Source organism: Cyanistes caeruleus, chromosome 7 (assembly GCF_971803275.1).
Source record: "Cyanistes caeruleus chromosome 7, bCyaCae1.hap1.1, whole genome shotgun sequence".
Lineage (NCBI taxonomy): Eukaryota > Metazoa > Chordata > Aves > Passeriformes > Paridae > Cyanistes > Cyanistes caeruleus.
In genome coordinates this window covers 14,680,853-14,700,460 of record NC_141707.1, presented here as the reverse complement: position 1 = coordinate 14,700,460, position 19,608 = coordinate 14,680,853, and the positions used below count along the sequence as shown (strand labels likewise).

Below are 19,608 nucleotides of genomic sequence, written 5' to 3'. Positions count from 1 at the left end.
TTGAAGATTCCAGGAAAAAGCTAATAAATAAAGATTTTTAATAATCAGCTACTCTTAATACATTTTAGATTTACTATGGTAGCTTTTATTTGCTATTAAAACACCCAGACAACTAAATTGATATATACCCCATGCTGCATTTTTAAAATTTGTAATTCCTGTACTTGACAATGAGTTTTTTGATCTGTTTTTGTCCTTGTAAGAATACGGGACTTGCTACCTGTTTTAATAGCAAAAAGAAACATTCTGCAAGGGTTAAAAGATTATTTTCTTACTTTTTTCGTCATACCAGGTTTGTTTCCCTGAATTAAGGTTTCTGAGGATTTTTACTACTTTAGCATTATGTAATCTCATAGAAGGAGCATAAGCAGCACGTAGCCCACTTCTTGTGGACACGCAGGCTAGGCAAAAGGACGTGGATTGGTGGTGTGAGCCCCTCTTGACCAGCACAGCCCTGCTTGCTGGTATGAACCCCAGACGTTTGAGATTCGGTACTGGTGAAGAACTAAATCAAACAGGTTTTTAATAACCGTGACCTCTGCTGTATCATGTCCTTTAACCTGGGGACCAGGGAAAGTCTTCATTCTTAGTCCTGAAGAAGGCACGTATTGAAGATCATGTTATTGGTGCATGTAAGCCATTATCTTAACTGTCTTACTGAGCTGGTTCATGCTGTTGACTTGTTGAAATGTGAAATGTAGTTACTATTGACTTTGTAAATACCTACCAGAGAAGAAATATAATTATTTTAAATCATTGTAAATAGAGATGTATAAAACTCGACACAATCTGCAATGCAGAAAAAATTATATATATATATATATAAATATATAAAGATGTTAAATAAATATCGTGCTGTTTCTGAACAGAAATGAGTACATTGTGAATTGGTGGTTTTTAAAAGTGTGATTCAGGTTGGTGAGGGCGGGACGAGCCGTGAGGGGAAGTTCTCCCCGGGGAGCCGGCGCCGTGAGGGGCAACCTGGCGGGGCCGCGCTCTTCCGGTACGGGGCTCGCGGCGGCTTCGCGTCGCCACAGCGACCGCGGGCACGAGCCCGGGGGACGCGCGCGCGCCCGGCGGCGGAAGTCCCGCCCTGCGGCTGAGGCGGGCTTGGAGCAGGGCGCGGGTTGGCAGTGGCACAGGTCACTCAAGGCGCGGCGCCCGGGTTGGCTGCCTCGGGGCGGGCCGCGGGACGGCCACTGGCTGGCACGTGAGCCCCGTTCCGCCTCCTGCTGCCGCCGCTTCTGCCGGGGGCGCGGGGAGCAGGCAGGTCCCCGGTCCCGCAGGAGCGGCGCCGTGAGGGGTGAGGTGAGGGCTGAGGCGGGGCCGGTCCGGGCCCCCCGGCGGTAGCGCCCCCCGGCGGCGGGGCCGCGCCCACGTGACGGGTGCCGCCATGAGCCGGCCCGAGGGGACGCGCAGCGCCCGCCGCTCTCTGCAGGTGAAGTTCGTGCCCGACGAGGATGTCCTCAGGCACATCGCCGACGACGCAGGTACAGCCGGCCCGGGGTGTAGCCCAACCCAGAGCAGCCGCGGCGGCCCCCGGGAAAGGAACTCTGCAGCCTGGCAGAAGCCTGGCAGAAAGACGAGGCCTCCGGAGCTGTTCTGCCCCGCTTGACCCCTCCGTGGTCCCAGGCCGGCACTGGACTGGCTGCGGGCGGGGCGGGTACGAGCTCTCGGTGCAAGCTGCCCCGCAGCATCGTGTACCGGGTGCCAGGGCAGCGGCGCAGGGAAACTCCTCGGGCCTGACGCGGTTTAACACTCGCAGTCAGCGGGACGAGGCTCCAGGTGTTTGCTGTAGGAGCGTTTTGCAGCAGTTCTGACTACTTTTAAGGTGGGGAACCTCTGTAAAGATGCTTAAAACTTGCCGGTATACGGCACGGGGCATCCGGTTCAGACTTCACTGCTGGTCCTGCTTTGAGCAGACGGTCTTCATGCAGATGGTCTCCAGAGGGCTCTCAGCCTAAATTCTCCCATGAGTGTACTGAAAGCCTACAGGCAAAGTATCTTCCAATTGCTCCTCTTCTCTAGGAAAAATAAGGGTTGACAAGTACCATCCCCTTTGTATTCAATTTGATGCGGTAATGCGTGAGCCACTGTAATTTCTCCCATTTCTCTCTGTGTTCGCTGAAATGGGTGTCTGCAACCAGCATTTGTGGCGAAGGAGGGATGAATGGCTGTCGGGTCAGCTACTGATAAGCTGCTCTATTAGCAGGACATCTCAACGTTGGATTTCTTTAGTTTGCATAACAGGAACCTGGTCTCTAAGTCGGATGGCTGCGTACTACTGCAGTAGAAATAATGAAGTAGCAGGAGGTTAAAGCTTTTATTGCAATTCTAGGAACTAAAGTACGGAAGGACAAGGCTCAGCTGAGTGTCAGTGTGAAGAGATTTGTGAAGAAGCTTGAGAATATTTCTGATAATGAAGCTCAGGAGATCCTGGAAGAGAAGAACTATGTTGCTGCTCTTGGAATATGTGCCCAAGGTATTAGCCTGGGAAAACCTAACACAGATCTGACTTCAGGAGACTCTTGCAGCGTTAGGGTTGTAAAGTGTTGGTGAAATTGCTTTTGAGGGCTCAGTCTGCTCTGTGCTTGTGGTAACAAGTAGAAGAGAAGATTATGATTCTAGGATTTTATTATTATATTTGTTTTTTAACACCTGCAGTATAAAGCCAAATAGTGAAATGTTGCATTCCATCTTTCTTGGGTTGGGAATATTATCAGTGCTTTTAAAATAGCTGCAAGTAACATTTCTTTTCACAGATTCAGTGGGAAATGGCTCAAATATAAGTGGTGGTGAAGTTTACTCATTCCAGACTCCCAAACGCTCCAATAAAATGGCAGAGCTGGGTATGTTTTACTCTCTTTTTCTCTGAAGACTTAGGAGAAGCAAGCAGAAAATGGCAGTTCCAAAGAGGGTGGACTGTTTTGGTTCAAATAAGGTGCTTGAGCCAGGTTGTCACTCCTGTCCAGTCACCTGTCACCAGGTTGAAGAGTCTTTGTTATGTCCAGCACCATCTGGACTTCATTAGTATTTATTTATCACAGCTAATGATACAATCCTACAAAGGATTATCTGAGGGAGAAGGATTATCCTACTGTATCACTATACAGAAGCTGGTTTTGGTGCCTCTTAGCTTCTGCTGTGTCTTGGGAAGTTATGTTTCCTGTCTTAGACCTCCTTCTGCAGCAGGGTGGATTTCATTGGTTCTCCCTCCTTGGAGCTGTGACTCAGTTTGAAAACTGAGGGAGATCATGCTGTGACAGTCTGTTAGTCCCAGTGTTGTTACATGGAGCAGACTGTTGGTCATACAATGGTAGAGACTATTAGCAGGATATGCTGACCTTTCAAATTCACATCAGTGATTCAGATTCAGCTTCAGCTTGTACTGGTAAGGAGTAGACACAGGTAAATAGTTCCTCCTGGGGAACTGTTTTTGCTATACTGACACTGCTAAACTGTGTTTGCTATATCTGATGATCTGTTATGTCCAGCTGAGCAGTCTTAAAGGACTAAGTAAGCCTGACCAAAACTTGCTCTAATTCAAGGACATGTAGTCTCCCAGGGAGCAAAACATGTTCTGCTGTTGCATTTGCTGTATTTGTAAAATTAATTAATTGATGAGTTCAGCCTTTGAAAATCTTTACTGAGGAATACAGCCAACTTTAGGGTTAGAAAAATTTAGAAGTATTTGGTTCCTGAAATAGCAAAGGAATTAATATGTGGAGGGCATTTCAGGTGTATGGCTCCATTTCTGACAAGACAGAGCTGGAAGTTTTATACCTGACATGTGCTTCCTTCCCTTCCCCCTGTTTCCTTACAGCCTCTGAATTAGCCCAGACACCAGAAAAGAATGTGGCGCCTGATCATTCCAGGTGCCCTGAGAAGATGGCCAAAACCCCTCAAAGCAGTAAGTCCTGTGATGGTTTGGGCAACTGCAGCTGAGTGAGTGGGAGTTATGTTTCTATTTGGGTGGTGGAGTGGATGCTCAAGTATTCTAGTCAGGTTAACACCATGGACTGAACTGTTTGATGTGCATGGCCTGTGCTTCACCTGGGTGTCAGATCTCTTCTGCCCTGCTGCTCTAGAGGAAACATGAGCTTCTCTCTCATCTATTGCTTTGACATTTAATGACTTCCTCTCAGTTCAACAAAAATACTTACACTTGAGAGAGTTATGAGCTGGGCTGGTGTGTTAAACACCATTTGGGTAGGACTGTGTGGGTGTTCATGTGTAAATTAACTTTGTTATATAATATTTAACACCTAGTGCTGCAGAGAGAAATAAAAATGTGAGAAGTCAGTGCAAATCAACACTGGCAAAAGCATGTGCATTTGTGTTTGGAGGTGGAGTCTGGTGTGCTCAGGGAGAAAATATTAGCTCATTTTTCAGCCTCCTCCCTCCTGCTGGAGTCTCTTCTTCCTTCCTGGCCTTACAAAGCTGTGACCAAGAATTAAAAGCTGCCTTCTGTGATAATAACATTGACTCTTGTCAGGCAGGCTGCTGGAGCCACCACAGACTCACAGCCAGAATGCAAAATTAGTAAATTTTTGAGTAAATTGAGTAAATTTAGTTATATTACGTTCCTGAAGCAACACCCAAGCAGAGGGACAGAGCTGTTCACATTGGTCTGTCAGCAGTTTTGCACACGTGTGTTTTATCCCCATGCTGTGATCTTCACTGTGTTCTGATCTGTCTGTTAGGGTGCCTCCAGGCCTAGCAGACACCTAGGTTATCTATATACAGATGTTCTACTTCCCAAAGCATACACAGGGTAAACAGCAATAGACGTGGTGTATCTGTTTTTCTGCACTGCTTGAGTCTTTGCTATCCCCAGCTGCATGGTCACTTGAGCATATTTACAATTCTCTTTGCTGGTCTTCCACTTCTAACCCATTCCTACCAGCAACTCTCTTTGTTCTCTCCTTGCCTACCTGTGAGAAACTAGAGGCTTCCCTCATAGGATTAACTATCCAGGGAGCTGATATTCTGGTGCAGTGTACCTTTGAACAGTGAATGCCTGTTCTTCTAATGGGCCATCTGGTGCCACTGCTGAAAATTTGCAGTACTCTGTACAATGCTGTTTCTTTCTTTTCAGAACGTTCAAGTTCAACCAAAGTGCAGCAGAGGGTGAGTAATGACTTTACATTGCTTAGATTTTGTGTTTGGGTTTCTTCCCCACTTGGACGGGCCAATTACTTCCGTTTTAGAGAGGAAGGACCTTGAAAAGCATAATCCACAGTAGAGGTGTCTCTTCTGTTCTAACCAGACAGGAGTAACTCAAGTGAGAACCATGAATCCAGGCTATGGGGTTTGGAGTCAGTGGGCAAACAGGAGGTTTGACAGCTTAATTATCATGGGTGGAAACTATTTCCTTGCATCACACAAGTGAGGATGCTAGACAATCCCTTAGTACACAGTTAAACTCACAGCTTTCCAGTTTCTCAGTAAAGGAAGAAATAGCCCTAATTGTAAGAAATGCTGTTAGAACAGGAGTTCCAGAACTCTGATGCTGTCCAGTTTCTTGCTTACCATTGGTTTATAAAGAATAAACTGGGGTAATGGGCAGATGTAGGTTGATGTTGTGTTTTGTGATGCTACAGAGAGATACAGTCCAGAACTGTCAGTTGTGGTGGCTGTGGAGTGAAAGAGTTTGCTTTCTAAAATGATCAGCATCATAGCAGAAATGTGTAAACAGCTTTTCTGGAATGAGGTTCCAGGATGAAATACACCTGAAAAAGATACACTCTTTGGGGATGCCATATTCACTGTTTGATGATTTCACATCCACTTTGTCAGGATCAATGGAAGTATTTCCTAAGTATTGCAGACTTGATTCAGTGTCTGAGTCAGGCATGTGCTTTATGCATATGTAAGGAAGATGTGCCACTACAACTTGGTGAGCCCAGGCAGCTTGGATTCCTTTGCTGTACTTTTGGGCTGAGTGGTCTTCTGGCATTCTGGTAGTTGTTTTCAGGACTTTTAGATGACTTTGAGTAGACAGCATGATATGGAAGGTGACTGCTGTGGGGACAGAAGCATTTCCAGTTTGTCATTGCTTTGGTTTGACTGTGCCTGAGGGGCCAAGATAGGCATCTTGGTTGGAGATTTCACAGTTTTCTACTCTGCATCTTGAGCTGAAAGAATTAAGCCCCTTTTGGAACTTGATCCTGTCTCCCTCTGCTTTTCCAGTTTCACATGGGCTGAAGTAGGTTGAAAATGTAACCTGTCTGTGCTTGGCAGAGGGCTGTTAAGAGGAGGGAGATGTTTCTTCTAATGCATGTTTTTTCTTTGCTGTTCCAGAATAAAAAGAAAGAATTTGTGTCCACTACACCATACAGACTCAGAAAGAGACTAACAGGTAAAGATCAGCCTTTGCAGTCAGCTGCCACAGTCAGTGAGGCACTGTGTTCAAGGGAGAGTGTTTTACTGTTGAGCTTCTGTCTGTGGTAGCAGCGTGACTGAGACAATCTGTTTCATCCTGCAGAGTGTAGAAACGTCCTTAAGGAAATCTATGTAGACCTTTCCTCTACAACTGATTGCTACTAAGGTGAGGGGTGGAAGAGTTAGAAGCACCAAGTTACTGAACTTCAGTAACATGACCAAAAGAGACAAAACTTTCAGTAATCTTACCTATGCTGACATTTAGTATGTGGTATGCTTATACCAGGCATAAAACTTTTTGGTGATGGCTGGGACATCAGTGTCAAAATATTTCCAATAACTGGTTGACAAAGGCAGAATGAATGCAGAGGAGAGTTTATTACATGGTGCTTCATCTTCTATTTCTTCTGTGTTGAGAGACCAAGACCGAGCCAGATTTCATCTGTGCTCTTCAATCAGCCCTGCTAACAGAGGTATTTTACAACAACATTTTTGGAGAATGTGATGTAGAAGATCCTCAGCCTGCATGGTTGACCTTTGGGAAATCTGAAATAGAGATGCTAAGAGAAATAGGGAATTCCATTGTTTGTTTTCAGTCTCTTTCTATGGTACAATGATGTTTCTTAGTTGATATCAAGGAGGAAGCTTTACTTAACAGTACTTTGTGATCCTAGAACTGCAAAATAAATGGCCATCTGTGTTTGCAGTTCTCTTAAGCATTGATTTTACCTTTCCATGAAATATATTTAGGATTCATGTACTTGTAAAACATCTAGAGAATGTGTGTGAGATGGTGCAAAATAAATTCTGTGTTAGAAGTCAGTCCTAGCTTTTAACCTTAAAATTTATGCTCTAGCTCCAGATCCCTATTTAGAAAGTGAGAGTGAATATTCTGCTTCCTGCTCGGAGGAGGAGGATGAGGAAGATAAGAAAGAAGTCAGCACTGTTTCAGATCAAAAGACTCCGGCAAAAACTAAGGCTGCATATACACCTCCACCCAGAAACAGCCTAACCAAAAAAATTAAGGAGCAAAAGATGGTGAGTGTGCAAAAACATATTCTTGAGCTAGCAAACGTGAAGGGATGTATAGTGACAATAAGCTGTTAGTGAACTCACCTGACCTTGGGGAAGAACTGCTAAACTAATTTCGTACCAAAGCAGCTGGGCTGGCTTTTGCTGCACTTCTGGGTAATCCCTGTTGGACAGGGACCATGTGAACCTCTTTGCTAATCCAGCTGGCATTATTAGCAGCTTCAGAAGGGGAAGTCTAAGGTGAGATATCCATGGAGTGGGAGACCTTGTATTGAGACAGGGTGAAGAAAATGATTCCTGTAGTACCAAAAGCACACAGTACTGTTGTCTTGGTGTTCAGCATAATTGTTTTACTTCCTTCCAACCCAGGGATTCCCACACCAATTAAGAATCACTGTTACGTTACCTCTCTCAGAATCTCTTTTCTGACTCTCTCTTCAGGAAAGAATCATCTGACTAGGTTAGCATTGGTAGAATGCTGCTATAGAAGCCATTTTTGCAAATATTTTCTGCCTAGGATTCTATATTCACCCTTGCTCAGTGTCTCATTGGCCATCTTAGGGAGAGGGGCAACTTGATAGCCAGAGTATTGTTGCTCATCTTGCTGTCCTTTTATAGAGCAACCTGGTGGAGGAATACTTTGAAGCTCACAGTAGTTCCAAAGTGCTCACTTCAGACCGAACACTTCAGAAGTTGCGGAAAAGAAGATTTAATCAGGTACAGTCCATAATGAATAACAGAAGTCTCAGAGTCTTTGATTTCTATGGTAGAGAGTTCCCTCATCAAAATTTCCTGATGTTGCTATTTTCACTTTATTTCTGCTCTTTACATGGTCAGTGGTAATGCTGGTTTAAGTAGCAATTAAAGCAGTATGTTTTCTACTGTTGCTCTGAGGAGGGACAGTGCTGAGTTGTTTAAAGGTGAGACAGTAGGAAAAATGCAGGGAGAAAGCTCTATCAGGTGAGCTCACAGCTGAAAGCTGCAGTTACCAGAAAAGGTTAAAGTTTGCTTTTGAGGGGAGGGGAGGAGAAGAGGGAGAAGCAGAATTGTAGACTTGCTTTGAAACAGCATTTTTGTCAATGAAATGGTAGGGGAAATTACAAATTGTCTTGTTTATGTCATTTATGCATAGAGGAAATCAAGAGAGCTGATTTCATCTAAACATTACTGGGTCAAACCACTTGCAGAATTGGAACAGCTCTAAATGTTGTCACCTAGTTTGTTAGATGTACTTTGTTTCTTTGCAGTTCCTAGGAGACAGGAATAGTCTGTTGGTGGTGACTGAATTGCTTTATTTTTCTCCACGTGTTACTTCCACAGGACAGTTCAAATCAAGCAGTTGTACCTTACAAGGACAGGTCTGAGGGAACTGTGTAGAATACCTGGAGCTCTTGTGTCTGTGACTACTTTTTGTATCCATTTGTGTTTTAAGAATGCAGACTGCCTGATGCCTGCTGTTGTCTGGAATTGCTGCCCAGAGTAACATCTGGATTCTTAACAAGTTCTTTCATAACAGCTGTGGAAGGAAATCAAGGCTTACAGTGTTAAAACTACTGGCTTCAAAGTAGTTGAAGGTTTAGCAGTTCTGTCTCTCAGTACTTTGTTTGATACATTGCAGCTGCCTTTCCAGTGTGAAGTGTCTTCTACTGCAAGGGAGTGGGAAGCAAAGCTGTTAAAATTGAAGAGAAAGAGAGGCCAGTATAGATTTGATGCTGACTGTCATGCTAATGTCTGTTTAAACATCAGCATCACATCATATCTTCAAAGTTGAATTAATCCTTCGATTCTTGATGCTTTTCTACATTGAGCTATCAGCTGCAAATTATATCCTTCCTGCTGTATTTTTTTTTAAGATGTTTGGTATTTTGAGCTTCTTCTTGTAGTGACCTGAAACCTTTCTAAGCATGTTGATTGGAGCCTTTTTCCCCATGAGCAGGGATGTGATGTTGTGTCTTGTTGGTACAGTACTTGGTGCTCTGTAAGCTCTGTGTCTGTTTTTCCTGTAGTGGTTTTCCCGTACTTGGCAGGAAGAAAAAAGTACACAGTGTGTCATCTGTCCTAGTACCTAGTACCTAGCTGCCATTTACCATAATAAGGTTACTTAATCTCTGCTTTGTGTCTCCAGTAGCAAAACTGCGCTTCGTGGGGCCTTCATGGGAAGGAAAAGAAACTAACCACAGGCAGAGTGCACTGACAGTGAAAACTATTCTCTTTAGATAGGGAGCATGCTAGAGGTTGTTTTAAGCACTCCAGGTATATCTCTTGCTTTTTCTCAGCCTTGAATGACTGTCATTTCTTTCTCAACACAGCAAACACTGCATGATCTTTTGAAAAATGCTCCCCTTGCCTATGCTGCTGAAATTAGAGACCTTAACCAGCAACATGAAACCTTGTTTTCCAAGTGGATGCTGCAGTTACAGTAAGTATCCAAGGAGAATCACTGAAGAAGCTTAGTTAAAAGGCACTGCCAGTAAACTTACCCTCATGTCAATAACATCCTGTGGATGAATTAAGGAGCAATTTTTTTTCTTCGATTGCTTAAATTTAAAAGTGGGTGACAATAATTTAATTCAGTGCTTCCTGTAGACAAAATCCTATCTGATTAACTCCTTGAACCAAATGTCTGAAGTGGCATTCTACCTGCATGTGCATGGTTAGTTTGCCTGTGCCTCTCTAAACAAAGCTAGAGGGCATTCGCAAACAAGGAACATGAATAGTAAGAGAACAGAGAAAATTAATTATGAGAAAAGTGCTCTTTGTGAGGAATCATTTTTGTTTACAGCAGTGAGTTAGTAGTGAGTAGCCCACCCTCATCATCTTCAGTCTGTGGCTATCTTCAGTGGTGTAGCAGTTAACTTTCAGTGCCCATGGTACCTAATGATCATGCCCTTCATGCCATGAGGAAACCCTAATGCTTTTGGAAACACTGGCAATATAAATTTTACTTGGCTTTGTGTGTATCTTCATGGGAAGGAGAAGGGTGAACATTTAGGAAAGCAAGTGGAACTATAGAGACCCTGTGAGATTCTGAAGCACCTTAAAGAAAGCAGACTACCATCTCTGAGGCTGGAGCCAGTACTGGTGATAAGAAAGCCTCTTGGAAGCTTTTGCAAAGAAGTGGAGTATAAGGAAATCTGTGGTCCATGGGGAGGGACAGAGAGTAGGAAGAAGGCATCAGCTCTGAAAGTTGGAGACTAGCAAGAGGAGGAATTCTCTGTTACTTGATGAAACGGGCAGGTGGTTAGAGATGTATATGGAAGGGCAGAAGAAACAAATCCCTTGACGACAATGAAGGCAGTGACAGTTGTTGAACACCTTACCTTTGCCTAGTGCTATTTGAGTAACCTGATACTCTTTCTTTCTGATCAAAATAATGCTTTTCCTGCTTCTCAAATCTAAACAAAGCTTTGATTGCTGTGATGACCTACCCCTGAGAGTAAAGAAGTGTTTAAGATTCAGAAATGTGTGTTGGTCAGAAGGAATGACAGAAGTCAGGGGGTCCACAAACCATCATAGAGTTTTATTCATAAAGCACACACTTGGCATCAAAATTGGTATGTTAGTCCCTGACCTACTATATAGGTACCTGGCACTGGGTTTTGGATAAAGGGGCAGGGTGAAGGGAAAAGAGCTTAATTTTAAAAAGGAGAGTTGAATTAAAAAGCAAAAAAGAGATCACCAGGCCTTGCTCCAGCATTGAGCTGGCTGAGAGGATGCTGCTCCTGGATTCAGCATTGATCCAGGTGATAAGTGACAGTCCAGCTGTGTTGGTTCAGCTGATGAGATGCCCATGGTCTGGGGGCTATTGCCTGAGCTTGTGCAGGGAGTTTGCCTTTTTATGGACAGGTGTCTCTGCCCAAAAGACAAGTTTGTCACCTTCTATGCTAATTAGTTATTATGCACAGTTTGTACTTTTAGGCCTTTCTGGAAAAGGGTCAGAGGGCTTTGGGGATCCTTGGTAGTCGCAGTCCCACCTTATAGTCCATGTCCACTTCCTGCCAGTCATTGCTGTGCTGACACTGTACTTTGTTGTTGTTCTTTCTCATGGAAAGGTTTTGCCCTATCTCCACCTGGGCCCTCTTATCCAGCCAAGTGTTGTTCTTTACCACAGCATGTTAATACGACTAGTCCTTGATTATTACCAATTATTCTTGTCTGTTACTACTTGTAACATTCTGTACATACTATTCTGTACTACTACTACTTGGTTGGCTTCACAGCCATCTGGTTATTGGTGTTTGAGACATACTATCAGTCAGTTACCTTCTGGGAATTGAGAGCTCAAGAAGATCACACTCTGAACTACTGCTTGCAGTGGTGCTAGAGAGTGGGCTTTAGTATGCACAGTCCCCATAATGGAGGGCTCAAAGGGTCTCACTTTAGACTGCTTTTATAGGGATACAGGACAGTGGGCTTCAGTCAGAGTCATTTTTTCATCCTGGCCACAATTTGAGTCAGTAACTTGCTTTGAAGGTTCAGCAACAGAAATATTATTCCACTTGTATTGTTACTCAAGCAAGAAAAAAGACTTTACAAGGCTGCTCATTAAAAAACAGGTGCTCATTAGACAGTATTAGTTCATGGGAACAGTCATTGTTTCTGATAATCTGGTTTAGTCTAGGTGCAGTTCATCAAGGCTGAGGCCTAATGAGCATTTATGAGCATTTCCCATATCACAGGGCAGCCTGAGGGAGGGTGAGGGGTGCAACTAAAGTCAGTTTTTCTGGGTCTCAACAGATCCATACCATGCTGTCTTTATGCTTTCCTGTCTCTTTTTCTGTGTAACAATGAGAATAAGAAATATACTATGAGTATAGAGTAATTTTGCTTTGAAATCGTGCCTGAGGATCAGAGTGTAAAACCAGTATGAAGGTTTGCTTTTTTTTCTTGTAATTGCTGTGACCTGTAGTAAACATTTAATACAATTACTGGTGAGGGGATGTGTGTGAATGTTGATTACCATTTCTTGCCTGAAGTTGTAGATCTAGTATTCTGTTCTTAGTCAATAGCATTTTTTTCCATCAATGTTTTGCTAAGTTTGTGAGCCTCTAGGCTGCTAAAATGATTCTTTTGCTAGGATGCATATGCCAGATTTCAGATTCCTTGTAGCTAACCTTATTTATCAGCTGTAAGCTTAAGGTAAGCCTGGAGTTGACAAAACGTGAAATTTTTAAAACCAAGATTGCAGAGGATCATTTTGCTTACTGAATGTATGGACCTAAAATCACACTTGAACTTTTCTGATCCAGTGTCTTTTTCACTTTTCTGCAGCTTGGGTTTCAATATTGTGCTTTATGGACTGGGCTCAAAGCGTGATCTGTTGGAGAAGTTTCGTACGTCTCTGCTCCAGGATTCTGTTCACCTGGTGGTTAATGGATACTTCCCCAGCATCACTGTGAGATCTGTAAGTGTGGGAAAAGCTTGTGGGTTTATGTAATCATCCTGTGATACAGATACCTCTAGTCTTTCAATGTTAAGGAGAAAATGTTAAGGAGTAACATTAGTTACTTAAGTGTTAAATGCACTCTATAGCAACAGACTCTGAATGAAGAGCAGTTCTTCTTTCTTCTAATACTTTGACGAAATGATCCCATACATTTCCAAGGAATTGCAGTAATTTCTGTCATTAATAAATATTCATCACTCTAAAGCCTTGTTTTATGTCACTGTTTTGAAAAGGGGTATAATTTTTTTATGTTGGCTGTTTTAGGGATTTTATGGTAATAATCAGATGATCTCTCCCAAGGCAGCTGAGGGCTCAGTTTCAGATTTTCTGCACTTCGGTGTCAGAGCTCTTCATAAGGAACTCCTGTTGTCTTTTTCAGATTCTCAACTCCATCACAGAGGAGGTTTTGGACCATATAGGGACCTTCCGCAGCCCCCTTGACCAACTTGAATTCATTAGCAAAAGGTTTAAAGAAGGTAAAATGACTATATACATAAAAATGTTAGGGTCTATTTACTGTTAAGAGAGCCTGGACATTTTCTTCCCTTATAATTTTTATACAGACAGTTACAGTTTCTTAGTATACAGCTAGTATACTATCTTGCTTGTAATTTATGCAGCATATATGAAAATATGCATGCACCAGGAGTATATGTGTACATACATGTTTAGCAGCTCCATGTAAGCTGTCACCTCAGTAAGAGTATTTTACACTAAGACAGTACTGTCAAGCAAGCAGGTTAGAATTGGTTTCAAAAGTAAAATTAAATGGGTATTGCCTCACAAAATGCTTGCTGAATTGTTTATGAATGTCTGTCTTACTGCTTGTATATTCATACACAAATTGCCATGGAATCTTAATTGTGCATGGCACTGGTGTTTCAGTGTTTCCATTCTGCTTTTCATCATTACCTTATGAGTATTTCTGCTGGGACAAAGTGAAAAAGGTGGGGTAACAGCAGTTCCCACCTGAAAGTCAGTCTTGCAGTATGCTATAGCTGATCTGACTGGTTTCCACTGGCAGGCAAGTAAACTGGTTACAGTTCTAGAATTGTTTCTGGACTCAGGAAATGGTTATTCCCAGGGATAAGTACAGCAGCAAGAAGCTAGCTGGAAATTTTAATATCTACCATTTGTGTTATCTGAGCTAGGTCTCTAACTTTTTTTCAGAACTTGTTAAAATATTCAATGAGGTTATGATGCTTTGGATCCAACCTTGAATAGAAAATGCATTTTTAATGTGAGGAGAAGTTTAAAGATCCTAGTCATGTAAATCAAAAGCAGCTGAATAAACTGTGCTCCATACTAAAATATATTTAAATGACCTTCAATTGCTAAAGAAACACAGCTAAAGGGACAATTCCTGATAAAGCTGTGAGCAAGTGGAAAGTGGATTATAACAGAAAAGCTTAAACTGAAAAAAACCAACCCTGCAGCTGTGATGACAGTGAATTGAGCACCCTTTTAGGTGCCCAGAAACACACAGTATAACCCAGGTTCAAATTAACCTGTACAAGGAAAGTGATATTGGAGTGATGTATATGGAGAGTGGTGGAATAGACTTGTACTATGCTGCACTGGGAATGGGAAACCAGCTTGTGTGCAGTTTCCTTGACTGGTTCTCTGCTGTTTTTTCTGACCTTGCAGATTCATCTTTAGAGCTCTATGTCCTCATTCACAACCTGGACAGCCAGATGTTGAGAGGAGAAAGAAGTCAGCAGATCCTTGCACAGTTATCCTCCCTGCCTAGCATTTACCTCATTGCCTCTATTGATCACATCAATGCTCCTCTCAGTGAGTTCCTCTGGGCCTGATGTAGCCAAGAGAAGAATCTATGTTCTGCTTTGGGGCTGCTAAGCATTTTTCATAAACTCATGTATTTGCAGGAGCTCAGGACTTCTAATCAACGAACCAATATGATTGTGCAGAAGCCGTTGATTGTTTACATTATGCACTTATTTATAGATTCTAAAACTACTGTTCATGTGATCACACATTATTTGATTGGTGCTTCTATCTTGCTCACACGCTGAGCACGCAATCCTCAGGTTTTGTGATTGGTCACTGTGCAGGTGTCCAAATGCCTTCTGTTATCTGGTTCTTGTGGTCTTGTTTTTCTGTTTCTCAGCTTCTTCCTTCTTATTTTAGAACAGTTTATGCTACAGCAACCTTGAGAAATTCCAGAATGTCTGATAAGAAATTCCACAGTTTGGCTGGGGCACACTATGCCCTAAGTTGTTCAGATGCATGGCTACATACTATTACTGTGTATTAGTATTACTTAGTATGTATTACTGTTGGTGTATGTATATCCTGATTGTGAGTGTGGCTGTGCTGAACCAAAACTGTATAAAGATACTGAGAAATACCCCTAAGCATAATATACAAATAGATTCCAAGCTTTTGGCACCCTTTGATTTTAGGAACTTATTGAACTAGAGAGTGGATGTTAAATCTATCATTGCATCTAAACATTTTTCTTCTATCAGACAGTGTTGTGGGCAGAATGGGAGCTTCAGACAAAGTTTATTAGAGAAGCCCTCCTCTTGAGCCAGCAGGTGCAGAAAGGACCCCCTTCCTTTCTAAACTCCTCCTCAGACAGGATCTAGGCATGGCTGGACCAAATCTTAGCCCCAGACTTAGTTTATGTTAAGGGATTATATAGGCCTAATTGAACTTTTGTCTCATAAAATTAAGGATGGCAAAGCAAATACACTTAAATAAATTACTTAAGTGTATTCATTACAATTATGATTAGAACTTAATGATCCTAATCAGAGTTATTCACTACGCAACACGGTGAGCTATAACTATTGGTATAGTTCACTCTTTTTAAAGCAATATTGAAACAATTACATTAAAGCTAGCAAAAACAATACAAGTAGAGATTGATGTTACTCACCCATACCAACAATCTGGGCCGATCTCTTTAGCTCAGCCTGGAGGAGTAACCTTGAAGGGGCATTCCCACTCAGGGGAGGAATCTCTACACACTCTGAGAAGGATCTTGTTTCAGCTATTTTACCCCCTTTCTAGGCAGATCTTGATACAGCCAGAAATTGTTTGCATACTCCTGACTATGGAAGGATTTACAATGTATCTGTGGAAAAGGGATGTCTGCAAATGTTCTGTTGCAGAGAATTTATCTTACTGGAACTGCAGTTATCAAAGTGTATGTAATGTGAATTTCACAAGCATATATTGTTTCTTCAGTCCTACAGGAGAACTATGTGCATTTTAATATTGCTTGTTGAACACCCTAGAAAACATAAATCTCCCAGTTTTGTCTGCTCTTTCTTTTCACTCTGCCTAGTGTGGGATCAGGCAAAGCTGAGTCTCTATAACTGGCTTTGGTATGAAACAACCACATTTAATCCTTATGTGGAAGAAACATCTTATGAGAACTCGCTTTTAGTACAACAGTCTGGATCTTTGGCTTTGAGCTCCCTAACGCATGTCCTGCATAGCCTCACTCTCAATGCCAGGTAAGACACTGTTCCACTTCACAGGAGCATTTGCCAAGGATCCAATCCTTACATTCTGTGTTTTCTGATAATATTGTTCAAGATGAAGATGGTATGACCTGGGTTCTAGTTGACTTTAAATGAGTAGCATTTGGGTAGCAGACATTGTCCAGTGATAAGATTCACAACCAGGTCTTTGTGCATAAGGCAAAATTAGTTAATATTTTCTAATGGTGGGAATTTTGGGCTGGTTTATTATTTTTTTTAATTATTTATTATTTTTCATTGGTTTTATTTTTTATTTTTCCCTTTCCTCCTTTCACTTAGGGGGATATTCAGACTGCTTGCTCAGCGCCAGCTGGAGAAAAAGGACAGCCCATCTTATCCAGGTGAGTACCCACCTTTTCTCATCTGTTTGGGATGTCACTGTTCACAGCAGTCCTGGGTTTTGGTATGCAGTTTACATCTTCAGCAACAGATGTGCTGGAACAGTTGGCTCAGTGAGGCTGTCTTTCTAGTGGCACTGTGTCTGATTCAGACAGGAATTCAGTAGACTGGCTGGTTCTGAAAGGCAGCCTCCTGCATGCTTAGACAGGACTGAGACTGTTGGTGGGGGGCTGTGGAGTAAAAACAAAATTGAAATGAAGACTGAATTTGTAGAACTTGTACTTGCATGTCCTATATAAATGACTTCTGACGTACCCTTGCTTTCTAGGATACATGTGGAATACTCTGTCACTGTCTATAATAGGTGTTGGAGTGGATATGAATAACATTTTAATGGTAAAGAAAACAAGGAAGAGGAGTTGGAAATTAAGAAAGATTAATATTGTAGAAGGTGCATTTAAAGTGCTGTTAAAATTCCATCAGGCAAGAGGGTGACTGGCATGTTAATTCAGCTGTTACCCATTAATTACAGAACTATTACTTTGGCTGTATACTTGCAAGAGGTGATGTTACTGTAGCCACTGTGGTCTCAGCCAAAGCAAGACTTTCAGGTGGATAACATATGGTGATGGACCTGGAAACATCTGACAATCTTACGACTTCAGTTTCTTGTTCTTGCCTTTTTCTGTCTCCAGGGCTGTCTTTCCAGGACTTTTACCAGCAGTGCCGGGAGGCTTTCCTTGTCAACAGTGACTTGACACTCAGGGCACAGCTGACAGAATTCAGGGACCACAAGCTCATCCGGACCAAGCGGGTGAGTCCAGAGAAGAATTCTGGATACTCAGCCAGTTTGAATAAAAACGATACTTACTTGCTGTATTGTTTTAAGCACCTAGGAACTGGCAAGGGACTGAAATTCTGTAATTGAAGTTCTTTCCATGCCTTCAATTTGTCAACACTCTTTATGTGGATAGAGGGCTGTAGAAACGCAGTGTGCTTTGTTTATTCAGCAACCTACTTCTTTCTGAAGACTGTGGGAAGTAGTAGACTGTGGAGCCTGCCATTCTGCTTCCAATAGTATTACCTGTATTTCCATAAGGAAAGAATGCAGACTTGTCATAATAATGAGGCAGTATAGCAGTACAAGATACAGAAACACAGTGTTGAGGAGCTTTGTAGTTCCAGACAAGCATAACCCACCAGAAGATTTCTCATTTAGTGACTTTCCTCATTATTTGTGCATTTCCTGTGTTGCTCCAGTGAAATATTCCAGGTTTTCAGCAATGTAGTTGTTCAGAATGCTGTCCAGCTCTGGTAATCCAGACTACAGATAAATGCTAGCATTGCAGTGCTGTCTAGTGGCTTGCCTGGCACTGTACACTGGTGTTAACAATGCCTGTGCATGTCTGTTTTCAGGGAGCTGATGGTGTGGAATACTTACTAATTCCTGTCGATGACAGTACCTTGACTGACTTCTTAGAGAAAGAGGATGAAGATGTGTAATGTCCTCAGTGTCTACAGCAATTGCTCTCAATGGCTGCTGGAGAGGGGCCTATGCTCAGATCTTTCTCCAGCCTCACAACTGCACTGATAAGTAATAATTCTAATCAATCTTGCTCATTGTTCAACTACCTCAGGTAGTTTGGAACGATGACTTCTGTAAGCAAGGCCTCTCTTGTGCTCTAGTTGGATTTGTCTGCTTTGTCTCTTAGCTCAGACAATGCCTTCTTCCTCTCTGTGCAGCCAACCTCACAGCCGGAAAAACTGACTCGGTGGGATTGTGCCTTCTGCTCTCTACCTCAGTAGACATGAGAGTTTTATTGGAACAATTTACTTGGGAAGTGCAAATCACAAGATGGTTAAGAGCTTTAGTTTGTATTGTTGATGCAGCTTCTCTCAACTGAGTGCTATCTAGTATTCCTCTACCATTTAGACAAAACTAGCTTCCAGTGTAAGAAGACAAGATTTATAATGCTACGAGACCTGCCTCAACTGCATGAGGAAAGGAGAATACTAGTGGGTTTGGGATGCTGCAGGTAACTTAGTAAATTCTGGCAATAAAACTGAAGGACTTGTCCCAAACCCACTTCCTTTTATAAGATTTAGATAATTGAAATTATGGACTCATGTCATTGCCTGCAACTTTCCAAGGTGCAATCCAGGAATATGAAGAGGCTATGTAGCTTTTTTTGTTTATTTTTTCAAAGCTTGATTGTATATTTATATTTTTTACATGAGGAGTGTCCACTGATTCTGGAGGAGGCCTTAAATGCCACTTAGAAACTCTCCCTGTATAAAAGTTCTTAGAGGTTGGGAGATTGCTGAAGTTTGACATCTTTTCTTCAATTATTTTTTTCTCAGTTATGTGGGAGGAAGTTCTATAGTTCCATCATCTATAGTCTGCCAGCCAGACTTCAGGGACTCTGTATGCCTAATATTTGGTAGCTGTGTTACAGCTCAGTGTTGTAATAGTTCAAATCAATCAAATAAAGTACTTTATTAATTTTCATAGTCTTGTCTTTCACAATCTTTTTATGTTACAGGAAGATAGAGATCCTTGTGGCAGTTGTGCAAAAGCCTAATTTTCATTATTATGTCAAATATCTGTGCAGAAGATTACAAACTACTGAGTAGAAATATTTTATATTGTTTCTTACATCAAAATCAAGACTCATTTGCCTGCCTTTTAATACCAGTATATAGGTTTTGAAGAGAACTAAAACTAAGAGAACTAAAACATCCCATGGAGTAATAGTTACCTCATCTGCAAGATGCAGAAGCAAGAGAGATGTATGGCCTGACTTTTGTATTAGAAACGTAGAGCATCTACCTACCTCACTATCAACTTGATTCTTCATACAGGTCCTTTCCCTTTACTTGGGAAAGAAGAAATTT

At 42.1% G+C, this 19,608-nt stretch overlaps 1 protein-coding gene and 1 long non-coding RNA gene across 4 annotated transcripts; one reads left to right on the top strand and one right to left on the bottom strand.

The window, feature by feature from the left end:
* Positions 1-1,290: 1,290 nt before the first annotated feature.
* ORC2 (origin recognition complex subunit 2) lies at positions 1,291-19,222 on the top strand. Of its 3 annotated transcripts, XR_015289099.1 has the most exons (17): positions 1,291-1,490; positions 2,339-2,482; positions 2,763-2,849; positions 3,824-3,910; positions 5,099-5,130; positions 6,304-6,361; positions 7,241-7,422; positions 8,035-8,133; positions 9,726-9,835; positions 12,688-12,820; positions 13,242-13,338; positions 14,510-14,656; positions 16,176-16,347; positions 16,654-16,715; positions 17,409-17,527; positions 18,130-18,307; positions 18,457-19,222. XR_015289099.1 is itself a non-coding variant. In XM_023930815.2 (16 exons), the coding sequence occupies exons 1-16, from the start codon at positions 1,394-1,396 to the stop codon at positions 18,214-18,216; spliced, it is 1,713 nt and encodes a 570-aa protein (XP_023786583.1). In that variant the 5' UTR covers positions 1,291-1,393; the 3' UTR covers positions 18,217-19,222. The 3 variants fall into 3 exon arrangements, 2 of the variants coding, with proteins under 2 accessions (XP_023786583.1, XP_086753316.1); XM_023930815.2 differs by having other exon boundaries at positions 18,130-19,222; XM_086897190.1 differs by having other exon boundaries at positions 1,401-1,831; positions 18,130-19,222.
* LOC147652207 (uncharacterized) lies at positions 10,916-16,066 on the bottom strand. Its single transcript, XR_015289132.1, has 2 exons — positions 11,618-16,066; positions 10,916-11,577 (listed from the first exon to the last, which is right to left on the bottom strand). It is a non-coding gene; the product is annotated as an uncharacterized LOC147652207 (long non-coding RNA).
* Positions 19,223-19,608: the final 386 nt, after the last annotated feature.

Bases quoted from the DNA above. Each gene is read 5' to 3' on its own strand.
- ORC2 (XM_023930815.2), top strand. From the start codon at position 1,394: ATGAGCCGGCCCGAGGGGACGCGCAGCGCCCGCCGCTCTCTGCAGGTG. The intron at 8,134-9,725 runs GTACAGTCCATA...TTCTCAACACAG, and splicing joins GGAAAAGAAGATTTAATCAG to CAAACACTGCATGATCTTTT. The intron at 9,836-12,687 runs GTAAGTATCCAA...ACTTTTCTGCAG, and splicing joins AAGTGGATGCTGCAGTTACA to CTTGGGTTTCAATATTGTGC.